The sequence below is a fragment of the Histoplasma capsulatum genome, genomic scaffold, assembly GCF_000149585.1.
Source record: "Histoplasma capsulatum NAm1 scaffold_5 genomic scaffold, whole genome shotgun sequence".
Taxonomy (NCBI): Eukaryota; Fungi; Ascomycota; class Eurotiomycetes; order Onygenales; family Ajellomycetaceae; genus Histoplasma; species Histoplasma mississippiense.
In genome coordinates, this window is record NW_001813978.1 from 871287 (window position 1) to 884826 (window position 13540).

The window sequence follows — 13540 nt, forward strand, 5'->3', positions numbered from 1 at the left end:
GAAGTCGAAGCTGAAACTTGCAGACCTTCAGAAACACAGCACGGCGCTCAAGCTGATAGAGCGGAAGGCTCCGGTACCACGAAGCTGAAAGAGTTCTTTGAAATTCCTCCATTTTCGAAGCAATTGTCCAAAATCTCGGAGGAAAAAAGGAATACATGGACGTATAAATACCACCTCAGGTAAGTGGGCTCATTATGTACGCCATGTATATTGATAAAGGCCAACTAATAGTTACCAAGGAGCCGGTTTGGAATTTCCAAGCTGCGTTCCGTAAATGGTTGTCAAATCCGAAGGTGGGCAAGTTGGAACATCCCCCCAAGTTCTAACACCCGTGGACCGTTGACTTAGCACCACGTGTGTATGCCAACGTCAAAGTGTTTGCAAGCATGACAGTGGAAGACGTCCACAACTAGTGTAGGTCTGTTATCTGTGGTATATACCACAGCATATCAGCACAATGCTCTCGAGGTTCTTCTGCATATAAGCCGGTCTCTCTTTTCCGTTTATTAATGTTGAATGGTAGAGCTCAATTCCTCTAAGGTTGACGGAGCGTAGAGATAGTACTATTTGTTTGATTATTTTTTTATTTTTTATTTTTTTGGTTTTTTTTAATTCAACGACCCCAGCACCCTGAAGGAACTCCTGTGAAGCAGTACTCGTAATAGTAGCAGTTGGGGCCATACATCTAGGATTGTGCAGGACCATAGGATGTGCGAGCACCGTGAACAAGATGGAATTGCCGACCTGTTTGAAGCCGAATCCTCCATCATCATAGAGCAATGGAGGACTACCGAAGCCTTTCTATCGTTCTTGATGCCAAATTGTGTGGAAGCTGTTTTGACATCAGATATCATGTGATGTCTGTCCCGTCTGTCTCTCGCCAAGCCTTCCTCCTAATACGTCACCATCACCAGCTTCATCCCGGCTAGGCTTCTTCATTCATCTGGGGAGTATATATCTGGCGCTGGTGAGCTTTGAAATCCTGCCGACATGAGCCCCCAACAAATCAAAATACGTTAAGCCTATAGCCCGATTCTCACCTACCATTATCTCTGCCTTTTTCCATTCCGCGCTGGTGCTTCGACGGTGATATCGGGCTGCCAACATGGCGGGGTCATCCTCCCGCCTTACACCTCCGCCCTCCCCAACGGCTTCATTCTATGATATTAGCGACGACGACGAAGGCGACTATAACACCATTACCCACACTAGTACGGGTAAGGGGGTGAAACTTTTATTCTCTAAAAGCAAGGTGTGCACGCATCCAGTTTCCATAATACACTGCTTTCAACAAGCCATCGTATCACGCGTTTTTCCAACATTGGATTAAGACTTTGACTTACCCGCAAGTTTTTTTACGCCAGGTTTACGTGCACCCTACTCCTTCATCTAAAGACAATATACCGGGTTTTATCGCCCTGATACAACAGAAGTCTACCCCTTCCACCGAAGGCGATCTATCGCAGCCTTCCTCCGCAATTACAAAACCTAATGCTTCCTCATACCTTCTTGCGTGGGTCCCGGAATCTTCCCTGGGCGATGCATATAGCACCTACGTAAAAGTAGACATGTCCGACAGCACATCTCCTCCGCGCCAATCGTATTTGGTGCCGCCACTTCCTACCACAACTTCAGATCCTGGCTCGATCGGCTTGTATGCGTTTGCTGTTCCTCTAAGCCAGATATATTCACTGCTCGTTCGTCCGCCGAGCTTGGGTTGGTGGTTTGGTAGTGTTGTTATAAATACAAGAGCTGGAGATAGTTTTCCGGCCCTTTTCTTCCATGATACGGAATGCGAATCCACAATTTTACAAAAGAAGAAACGAACGAGAGAGAGTTTTGATCCGTTCGATGAAGGTGGGAATATGTTTTGGGGAGGTGACGAGGTATTGAGATGGCTTAAAAGATACGTAACCATCGAACGATCGGGCGCTGATCCGAGTGCATACCTGATCAATCCTTCTGAGGAGGATAAAATGTCCTTTGGCCAGCCTCTGACTGTGGATAAGTCGCAACCTTCGCAACCTAGACAGAGAGATGCGGGTATGGATCCCCTCACTCGAGTGTTGAAAGAAACACGGTGGAAGGTCCTGGAGCAGCTCAGCAAGATCACTACCTTTACCAGGAGGACTGCTCAAGATATTGCCGATAACCCAAAGGTTCCCCCTCAGGTGAGGCGTCTTATGCGAAATCCGGAAATACAGACCTTGCAAGAGGAGTTTGATAGTGCTAGGCTATATCTAGCACGATGGGCAATGGGAGTTGCTGAGCAGAGCGAGCGTGAACGAAACCGGCGAATTTGGACTGCAAGAGACATGTTAGAAATGGAAGACAGCTCCGTCGGTGAATTTGAAATCCTGAACATGGAAGCAGCAAATTTATCTCTTGCTGACAAACGAAAACCTGTTACCTTGGAAGAGTGGAATAGCTGGTTTGACCCTGTCACTGGGCGGCTGCAGATTACCCAGGACGAAGCTAAGGAGAGGATTTTCCACGGAGGCCTTAACCCAACCGATGGTGTTCGCAAGGAGGCTTGGCTGTTTCTGCTTGGGGTATATTCATGGGAAAGTAATGACGATGAACGCAAAGCGATACTAAATTCGAAACGGGATGAATATGTGCGTCTAAAAGGAGCATGGTGGGAGAGATTAGTTGAAGGACTCTCGTCGGCGGGCGACCTCGAATGGTGGAAAGAACAGAAGGCTCGAATAGGTTTGTTATTTCCCGTTTATTCTATTTTATTTCTTTTTATGCTACTTATCTTATTAGAGACTGATTGGAACTATTTCGGTTTGGAATGCAGAAAAGGATGTTCACCGCACGGATCGTACTATCCCATTATTTGCAGGGGAGGATATTCCCCACCCCGATCCCGACTCTCCGTTTGCCGAAACGGGTACCAATGTCCATATGGAGCAAATGAAGGATATGCTCCTTACTTATAACGAGTACAACCGAGACCTTGGCTACGTCCAGGGAATGAGTGATCTTCTCGCCCCAATCTATGCTGTGATGCAAGATGATGCGGTAGCCTTCTGGGGATTTGTTGGATATATGGATCGAATGGTATAACCCCAGATACTGTCCTGGCTGATCTAACAACATTCTTTTAACACTATTTTTCATGTAGGAGCGAAATTTTCTCCGCGACCAATCTGGGATGCGATCTCAGCTTCTTACTCTGGACCAACTTGTTCAACTAATGGACCCGCAACTTTACCTACATCTCCAGTCCGCCGACAGCACAAATTTTTTCTTTTTCTTCCGGATGTTCCTTGTTTGGTACAAGCGGGAGTTCGAATGGGTAGACGTGCTAAGGCTGTGGGAAGCGCTTTGGACGGATTATCTGTCAAGTAATTTCCATATATTTATCGCATTAGCGATCCTTGAAAAACATCGGGATGTGATCATGGACCACCTCAAACATTTCGACGAGGTTCTGAAATATAGTAAGTTTGCCAGCCCATTCCACCGTTTCTTTTAATCATCTGTTGTTCGCTTGCTATTTTCAAAATTTCCATGAAGAATGTGAAATTGCTAACCAATGCAAATCTTACGTTAGTCAACGACCTCTCAAACACCATGGAACTAATCCCCATCCTCTCTAGGGCAGAAGCGCTCTTCCGCCGCTTCGAAAAGAAAGTCGAAGCTATCGATAAGAAGAACAATTTCCCCACACCACCCGTACGCCGACGCATCGTTGGATCTTCTGACAGCGGGACCCGATCCTACCCCTCAACTCAACAAACCTCTGCTGGCCAATTAGTTTCCCGCGACCGTAGCCGTAGTACTCCAACTTCACCCAACCACCGAAGAGCCGATCTGGAACGGATAATCACGCCTGAACTTCGGGGTCTCATGAGTAAAACGGTACAAGTTTTGGATGCCACACAAGTTAGGGAGCACGGCGGGGGGACGAGACGAAATTGATAAATATTTTTTCCCCCTTTTTTCGTTCTCGTTTTAGTCTCATGGCTCAGGAGTGGAGAATGGCAATCTAAAACACCAAGCGTAATTCGTTCTCATTGCTCTTCTCACACCCACCCACACTCTTCTCCCGCACATATCTCCACCGTCTTTTCTTAGCAGGTTCCTTCTGCGCTACCCCTCTTCCAGAGAGGAATCCTATTCTGCCACCTCCATACACGCTGATCACAGGCACTGCGAACCCCATCATACTTCCCACTTCAATGCCTCCCCGATGAATTACTATATTATATTAACCATCTCTATTTCTCTTTTGCTTTTGATTTATTTTATTTTGTTTTGTTTTTTTTCGTTTGTTTTTTTTTTTTTTTTTTTTTTCAAGTTTTGACATTTCAGCGTCAAAATCACAATTCCTGTACTATTTATTTATTGTTTACGGATAGCGTTGTGTATTCCCGCTCTCAAATAAATGTATTCGTTGCTGGTCCAAGTTTCAACTCAACCGACATTGTACCACATTTCCGATTCTTCAACCGATGGATAGGCAGATAAATAGGCCGGTGGTGGCGGTGGTCCGATTTACAATAATGGGTTGGTTGAAAGTAGAGGGAAAGTATTTTTCTATGTGCGTTGCTGAGCTGGAGCTGGAGATCGGAAGGGAAAGGCTGGGGCGGTAAAATAAATGTCTTTTTTGGGAATATCTATCTATCTATGATAGTCAGTTAGATGTTTACTAACCCTAGCTCTGATATGTCTTACAAGGAAGATATTTCGGCGTGGATTGGGGATGTATGTATGATAATAACAAATCTTCCCTTCTTCGGCGCTTTCCATCATCACTGGAATGAAGCTCTAGCCCTCCATCCCTGTGTCTCTCCCCATTTCCCGCAGTGACGGCAACAGATAGATGCGATAGCTGAACAATTATTTGGGAAGATTTGTTTGCAGGATAATATGTATATATATTATCCATGAATCGACAATTGTGAACGCAATGGACGAATGCAAATGCAGAAGAAGTAGGAAAATATATGGATTAGACAAATTCTTAAGAACGAAAATAAATAGAGTGCTTAGGGTAGACAGACAGACCTTAAGCCTCTTGTTTGAAAATGGATATGCGGGGAAAGGGAAATTCGAAACTAAAATATTAGAAAGAAAGAAAGACAAGAAAGGAAAGAAGAAGAAAAATAAACCGAAAAACGCCGGTGCATGAAATTAAAACCAAGTAGAGACGAACGACAATTGGTATACGAAAAGAGATAAAGAACTAAGATAGGGGGAAGAGAATAGATAGATAATAGAGAAGATGAGAGAAAAGAAAATTAAAATAGGAAAACGAAGACAAGAACGACGAGCAAAGGGAGAAAAGGAAATGCTGTGGTGAGCGACGCGGAGTAGAACGCCAAATCAAAAAAAAAAAAAAAAAAAAAAAAAAAAAAACAAAAACAAAAACCGTAAAGGGGTCTAGGGGAAGGAATCAAAACCAAACCAGAAACGAGGAATATGCCCCAATGAGGTTAAGGATAGGGGAACCTCCCGTCCATATAAACTTAACGTTAGTTAGTCAAGTCAAACAAAATCAATCGCTCAAAGATCACTGGGAAAGTAGCCCCTTTTCATCAAAATGAAAAATGACAAGATCCATCCATCCACCCATTCGTAGCCCCCCGAAATCCAAGAGTACCGAGACTAAAATATCAAACGCAAAAGAGAAAGGAAGAGAAAAGCAAAGAAAACAGGGAAACCACAAACAATAGTTCCCACACAAAGGCTGGGGTATAATAATCAAATAATCTAGTCCCCTGCCCGGTTCAGAACAAGCATCGAATATAATTCATTCCACCCTCCCTCTATCCAGCCCACGAAGATACACCCGTTTATTTCCCGCACCGCCACCGCCGCCTACATCACTAACGCTCCTATAGCCTCGGCCCTCAGCTCGGTCTCGGAGAGCATCCTCCTGCAAAGCATTCGGTCGAAACCGTCTGAGGTTCCCGTAGGAGCGCTCAGGTCTCAACGTCGCAGAGGTGCGTCGGGCGCGCCCGACAACATTTTCCACCCACGCCTCGCTCTCCGGGCTAATTGATACTTGTCTAGATTTGGGATGCGGGCCTGCGAGGCCGAGGGGCGTGGAGGCGTACTGTTGGCCTTCGCCACCATATGTGGAGGCGACGCTCATGGATGCGTTGGAGGAGGTGGAGAGTCTGCGACGAGAAGATGAGAAGAAGGAAAGTGGCCCACCGCTTCCATTGCTGCTAGGGTCGGAGGACCCTTCGGAGGCCTTTTCGATATTTGCTGTTGTTAGGTTCGGGAGTTCGGCGGGGTTCGCCATGGATCGGCGGGTTTTGCGGATGTTGAGTGAGGATGAGGGGCGGATATCAAAGGCTGAGCCAGGGCGGGATACAGGGGTGGAACGGCCGGTGTTGGGGACTGGTGCTTGTTTGTTCTTTGTGTAGTTGGGCGAGGTGTTGTTGTTGTTGGTGGGAAGGCCACGGACTTCGAATTTCGCGTCTGAGACGTTTCGTCGACCGTGGTGGACAGCGTATTCCCGAAGATATTCTCCTAAATCGGCCCACCCACCGCCGACGCGCACCATGACTCTTTCTCCATCTTCACCAACTGAGCGGACGAAGAGTTTGAGAGGGGCTGCTTTGCCTCCGCGGTGCAGATGATACAATCTCACTGCAGATTCGTCATCGTGATGTGTGTGGGGGCGTCGCGAACGGCCAAAGGCTGGTGTCAGAGTGAGTGTTGGCGTAGGGGTAGTGCTACGGCTTGACATAGGGGATTGTGATTCCAAGCGATCATTTCTCGGGGTTGAGTACGAAGGTTCTGAAGCACGAGGGGCCCTTTTGGTAGTTTTTATACCGTTCGAACGAGTTGGGGTTGACACTAGGTGGATTCGGGTGGGAATTGTGGTAAGTATGGAGTTGATCTTTTCTTCTAATTGATCTTCGGGCGATTTAGGGGCATTAAAGGAAGGTGATATCACGGAATTGGCAGCCACGTCTCTAGAAAGAGTAGCACCATGGGTAGCTGGTAGTGTGTTTCTCTCTTTATGTGATGAAATAGATGTGACTGGGCTGAGAAGCCGAGAAAATCGCTTGCTGGATCTGCGCGGAAGGATTGGAGGTGGGGTAGGTGTGTCTGGAGATGGAATAATATTATCTTTACTGTCTGAAATATGTACTGACGGTGACTGTTCCTCAGCAGTAGACGGGAGTGAATCTGACGAAGTTGATAGGCGTAGTCCACGGGGATAGTTTGGGTGGAGGCCACTAGAGATATTGCTGATTCGATTTATGGATGATAGAGCGAGAGAAGAAACAGAACGGCGAAGATTTGGCGCCGGTTTCGGCCCATTTGTGAGTCCCATGCTGAGCCTGTTAGGGACCACGATACTTAGCAATTCAGTTTTTGGTGAAACCTCGATAGATGCAGAGGATGCCTGTCTGACTTCCGGTTTGTCGTTTGATTCATTGGGATCATCCATTTCGTGAACAACCTCAGGATCTCCATCCACAAACCGCTCAAGAGGCAGGCTCATGGTCCGCTGCACTGGAGGGCGAGAAGATGTAGCTGCTCCACTATTTGATTCCGCTGATTTTGTGCGCGACAGCATATTTTCCACCCGGTCCAAGAGCCCAGGGAGCCTTCGACGCAGTTGCGAGGAACCACCAGGAGATTCAACTACGACGGGGCTGCCATGAGCTGTTGCTACTTGAGCATCCTTAATCTCAGGGTCGGAGCCATACGAAAGCCCAGAGCCAGGAGTTGAAGCACTGGAAACAATTGAATCTCGCCGTTGAAGTATTGTTTCCAGTTTGAGGGCCTTTGGTTTGTTCTTCGTAGCTTTGTAGGGACCCAGCTCAGCCGTCGTGGGCGAAGAGGATATCAATAAATCAGTAGTATTAAAAGGGCTGCGCTGGCCAGACGATGCTTTCGGTTCTGGCGACTGCGGGGAAGCTGGATCGGCATTCTGAGACGGCAACAGCGATCGTGGGAAGGACTGATTAGTACCTATGGTCTCTTCAGCCAAGCTTTGTTCTGCTGGGTTATCCGGAGGCTCTGGACTGTTCTCGGGAGTTTCGATTAACACTGAACTGGGCTTATTAGAATTCCCAGTCCCAGGAGTTTTGTCAGAAGCATGGTCTTCAACCAGTTGAGCGGCTTGGTCTGGCAACTCATCAATGCTCTGCTGGTTCATTAGGGGTTCAGCGGCGTCAGGACACGACAGGCTAGTTAGTTCTTCTCGGGTAGTAGAAGTTGTAGGCGTAGAAAGTAGCGCTGAAGAAGTGTCTGAGTCACTTTGTGTAGGATTCAGACTCTCCTGTGTGAGTTCCGTTTCGCTGGAAACCTCTGTATGTGTACTTTTGGTGCCCGCTTGGGGTATGTCTTTCCCTGGCCGTTGGACTTGAGGTATCAGTGGAGGCGAAGGGGGAGGAGTGCGCTGAACGTCCATCAGCTCTGGAGAAATCTCATCATTCGGGACTGGGCCAGTCTGGAAGGGTGTAGAGGGCAGCTCAAGTTCGATATGGATACGTCGATCGTCCGTCACTTCCACGGAACTATCATGTTTGTCTTTTTGATCTTTCTCAAACAAAGAAGTAGAACTCTGCGTTGTTGGATTGCCTAGACTAGCCTTTTCAGGCATTTCAGTCTCGCTTGACTGCATCGAACATTCAGGCAGCGGCGGGATTGATCGCTTAAAATCGTTTTCGGACGCCATTTTCCCCGCTTCAAAAGCCCAAGTGGCGAACATAGTTTCAATAGCTTCCATTTCGTCAATCCAAATATCTGGGAGAACATCTTCTTGACCTTCGAGAGAATCAAGAATGCGATCCATCTTACTTCCCACGATTAATACCTTGCTTTCCAGCCTGTGACGAGCCGATCCAAACTCTGCCTTAGAAAATAGGGGATTGTCCAGTTCTGGTAACAATCCTATTTTTAATCGATCTAATGCGCCATAAATGTCCCTCTTTGTGTTCCCAAGACCAACCAGTAGCTCGGGGACTTGGTGTAGGACTGTGATACGAACATCCCAAATATTGAGGAGAATATTCAACTTGGAGAGGCATGGTAGTGCCTGGAGAATGGTAGCTGTTATTACTGCCGTGAAATCACTGAGTTGCACATAGCTCAGCATGTTCGTGTTTGTGGACCAGGAGCTATTCGAAGATGACGGTCGGGATCGAGAGGGGATATGTGCGTTGAGGACATGTTCCTTCAGTTCCTCCACATCCAACGCCTTCATCCCAGCTTTTATCGCGTCAATCCTCTCCTCGTGCTGCTCCACAATGGCGGCCGGAAGACAACCCAAGTACTTTTCCCAGCCATCATCATCATCATCATCATCACCATCACCGATGTAAACTCGACCGTTATTTGGCGGGATAAAACCCTTGCCGGCGACAGCGTCTTGTTTCCGTGGCCACTCCCATGCCAACATCTCTGCATGCCATTGCTTCAAATTCTGCCCAGCCACTGCAGCTCGGACGGCCAAAGCACGCTCATCCCTTGAGGCTTCGGCAATGGCGCTGGCGAGAATACCCTCCGCAGTCTTTCCATTTGTTCGCATGGCATCGGTGGCTGCTAATGCTGCGAGAGTAGATTCTGGTGAAAGATTGGCGAGCAATGGATCCAAAGTGCAGACTGACGAAGTGGTATTTGGATCTGGAGAGCGGGAGCGGCAAGGAGTCGGCGACCGAGGGGAGGAGCGGGAAGGAGTTCCAATGTTTGAGGAAGGGCGAAGGCGGAGGGCGGGAGTTAGAGAGAACGGATCATCAGCCATTTTTCAGTAGCTAAAAGTAGCATTGCGGTTTGTTCAAAACGTCCTGGGAGAGGCAGGAAGCTTGGTATAAAGGGTCAGGATGGAGTCCGCGAGGAACGGGGCAAGTTCTGCATGAAGAAAGTTTCTAGATGACTTTTCCCACATATTGGGTATGAAGGCTGCTGGATGGCTAGAAATGCATTTGCTTGGTTTATACCGGGACAACGTAGGACGTTCACTGCTTATGTCGCAAACGCAGATGGCTGGTGGATTGATCGACGGAGCGATTGACGGGCAATTGCTTGCATGGAACTCACGCGGCTGGAGAGACAATCAGGGCACACCGCATGAAAGGGCGATGAGAAGAAAGGAGAACCGGTAGTAAAAGAGCGGACGAGACGAAGCCACAAATCGGAGCAAGCCAGTGCTCCCAACAGCTTCAGTTCAAGGGATCAGGATAATCGAGGTTGAGTCCTCGTTGTCGGCGTCGTTGTCGTGGCGTCGATACAGACGTCGTGGGGAGGCTCCGCCGATTCGGGTTATGTAATTAAGGCCTGGTCCTATCAACGCTTGTCCAGCACATCCAGCGCATCCAGACGCTCCAGGTCCCCCCGAGAGATGTTAGAGAGTGCCGAGCTGATTGGAGGCCGGACATTGGGCGCAGGACGGATTGTTCGCTCAGCTGCAGCTTAATGTTATTCCCTTCTTTGGGTATTTCCTGTCCCAATTAAAATCCAGCTACCGGTATACATAATACTAGGAGGTTGTGTCTATGTCCCATATTAAAACATCCCCCTTCCCCCTCCGGAGCTCCTGCGTACAGTACGCAGTACTCCGTATAATGCGCAATCATAATGGACACATGCCGTGACATGCGGCACATTCCAGCCACCACAGAGATCGGTAATGTTGCATTGGCCAGGAACCGCTGTCCAGGCCAGGGTCCCTGGTGGAAGCCCAAAACGTCCTATTTTTTATCCACCGTGGAACATGTCGCGTCCATAGCCAGCGTCAACGCCAGAAGAACCGAGAACATTGCCACTGAATAGTCCCAATAATGGATGTACAGTACTCCGTACATCATTTATCGTGCTTGAGAATCCCCTTGCGTTCGCCCTCAACTTTTTTTCTTCTTCGACACCGGCTTCCCCGGAACCAGGGGGAAAAATTGCCCTGCTACACATACGTAGGAGGATACTGCGGCGATCTCTTCCAATCCCATTCGATCCTTGCATGGGCCCTTGCTAGTTTGTACTTGAGTGAGTGTCGTGCTAGCTGCCTGGCATTTCGGGCCAAAAACCGTTAGCAATTTTGAACTTGACAGACAGGGCCACATCCCGCCCTGAAGATCTTGAAGAACCAAAAACTAGCAAACACTGCATTGATTTTTATAGTTATAAATATCCTCTTTCACTCTGAACTGACTTTTGTAAAATCTTCACTCGTACTGAGTAATATTTTGATTTTTCTTCTTTTTAGCTATATTAATTTGTTCTTTGTATCAAATGACGAGCCCGTACATCGGAGCCCTGAGATGTCAACAGTGAAGGATAATATAAGAAATAAAACAACAATAGACAAGGCTCTGAAAGCCAGAACCTTTAATTAGTTAGTAAAACAGGGATAGAAGGTTGGGTATCAAGCAAGCAGTAGCCGAAGAATCAGAGCAAAAACATTAGGAGGTCGATTTTGCTTGGAAAACTCAAGGGGGGGAAACACATCAACACGTCAATTCTGCGCGACAGTGAGCTTTTTCTCATGAATTGCAATGAAAGTTCCCACCCCACCACCACATAAAAGCTAATCAATTGGTATTTCGACCCTTCCTCCAACAAGTGCTTCGATGTCCTTTATCAACCTGAGTGAGGGAATGGCGTATCCGTCTCCGGCGTAGCTTGGGAACGGACACGCGAATAGTAAGCCAACCTACTTGCCATTTCTATCAATCAGCCAAGATCCTGAGTCACCGCTATCGCAGAATGGTACGTTATGGGCCCCGATAACATGCCACGCGGACACCGTGGGACCATTGAAATTCACCGTAGAGTCGACATAGCTTAATGTTCCCCCTGTGTCAAACCTGTTGTTCTGCCACATTTGAAGACTATTGCTCCCTTTTCACAAGGTCCGCACTCCTCGACCTTTCCCGAGTCCGGGAAGAGCAGCATTGGGTGAATATAAGGGGGAAGAGCGGCCAGTTCCTCAGACGTAGGTAACTAAAGTTCGAATTAATACGCTTTCTGCCTTCATTATCGAAAGCATTTTGCAACTAGGGAACGTATATCATACCTTTTTCAGAAACAACCTAGAACTTGGTAGAGAGACCAGGGCCCAATCCACTCCAAAACCATTGTCGGAACGAAAACCAGAGCCCGCCCACACTGTTCCTGTGGCTCTATTGAGGTTGTTGAGGGCTTGGGATTCGAGGTTAACGGCATCCATGCCGGCTTGGAGCTTTGAGAGGGCCCTCTCCTGTTTTTTCATTCAAATATTCCGTCCTTTGTTGCTCCTAAAGTTTTTCAACATCTCTCCTAACCATATCCAGAGCATTTTCTACGATTTCCCGTTTGAAATTTGCGTCAAAGATTGACGGAGAAACAAGGCCCACGTTGAGACTTGCAGCATGGTCTGGAGTCAACCCTGTCTCCTTGATTCCTGCACATTTATAGTTAGTAATTACCAATATTTACGGTGGACTGTCTTGAGAGAGTCAAACCTTGAAGGCTCTGATGTGATGCGACAATATGAAAGTTTGTAACTCCTAGCTCGTGAATCTCAATTCCGCGCCGAAAGATCAGATTCCCGCCAAAAGACGCTGTCGCTCTCGGCTCTAAGCTAAGTCCAATGCTTGCCCCGGGAGAAAGGTCTAAGGTCACCCCGAAGTCTCGGCCCTCGACAGGAGATCGAAATCCACCGGCCGCAAAAATAGTGTCCACTTGCACAAAACAGACCTCAATTCTGTCCAGATTGTATTGTTGACACCGGAGCTGAATTGTCCGCTTCGTATGTGATAGTTCTGAAGGACACTTCGATGTAATGATAATCGCAACTGGATTCGATTGAGCATTGTTACCATAACCCCACCGAACCACCGACAAGCTGCACCAGCATAGAGGGACTAGAACCGTGATGATACCTCTCTGGAGCTTCCGCCAGACTGATACAATCGGATGTTCGGGTTCGATGTGAAAGTGGGCAGGAATCTTCAAGCCTTCAGGATCGTGAATCTCCACGCAGACTTTATCCAAAGAGCATTTTATCAGGTATTCTTGGGTCTCCTTCACAAAAAGGTACCAGGAGTCGTCTTTCACCGCTGTGGCCGTGATTAGGATGGTGGGTCGCTTGTCGGAAACAGTAGCGGAGGCACAGCGAGACACCACAACAACCGATCCCCAACTAATATCCCGCCGTTTGAGCAGAGAAGCGACCTCCCGAATGATGCCGTCATAGCTTACAGGAAATATTTCATCGCAGGAGGAATGACCGACCGGAAGAGCTGGCAAGGGCGCAGGAAATCCCAGTCGGAAGGGATTGCTGGCATCGATGATTGATGCCGTAGATGAAACAGAAGTCTCGGATTCCTCCCAGCTTTTTTTCACGATCCGCTCGGCTGAAGCGGAGAGCGATGCCATAGAACCAGAGGCGGTTTAGTCGGTAGTCAGGGTTCCAGCGAATCCACTATTGTGGCGGACGTAAAGCTTGCGAAAACAGAAATTTCTGCCACCCCCTGAAAAATAGTAGCAAGACACTGCAAATATAACCCTAAATATCCATGTATCTCTAGAATCATTCAAATATCATTCAATTCATCCAAATAGCCATCGTTTTATCATCAAA

The 13540-nt window shown here is 47.6% G+C and overlaps 3 protein-coding genes across 3 annotated transcripts; 1 reads left to right on the forward strand and 2 right to left on the reverse strand.

Moving 5' to 3' along the window:
- Positions 1-1105: 1105 nt before the first annotated feature.
- HCAG_05114 (GTPase-activating protein GYP7) lies at positions 1106-3930 on the forward strand (the record flags this gene model as incomplete). The annotated part of the gene is made up of 5 exons (XM_001539597.1): positions 1106-1252; positions 1431-2712; positions 2804-3066; positions 3131-3449; positions 3563-3930. 5 exons carry the CDS (start codon positions 1106-1108, stop codon positions 3928-3930), a joined length of 2379 nt encoding a protein of 792 aa, XP_001539647.1.
- A 1834-nt stretch (positions 3931-5764) lies between these two features.
- HCAG_05115 (predicted protein) lies at positions 5765-9724 on the reverse strand (the record flags this gene model as incomplete). The annotated part of the gene is made up of 2 exons (XM_001539598.1): positions 5765-6779; positions 7125-9724. The coding sequence occupies 2 exons, from the start codon at positions 9722-9724 to the stop codon at positions 5765-5767; spliced, it is 3615 nt and encodes a 1204-aa protein (XP_001539648.1).
- Positions 9725-10147: 423 nt separating this feature from the next.
- On the reverse strand, positions 10148-13335 carry HCAG_05116 (predicted protein; the record flags this gene model as incomplete). The annotated part of the gene is made up of 9 exons (XM_001539599.1): positions 10148-10302; positions 10454-10649; positions 10890-10982; positions 11129-11150; positions 11634-11759; positions 11837-11919; positions 11993-12175; positions 12240-12331; positions 12384-13335. The coding sequence occupies 9 exons, from the start codon at positions 13333-13335 to the stop codon at positions 10148-10150; spliced, it is 1902 nt and encodes a 633-aa protein (XP_001539649.1).
- Between the last annotated feature and the right edge of the window lie 205 nt (positions 13336-13540).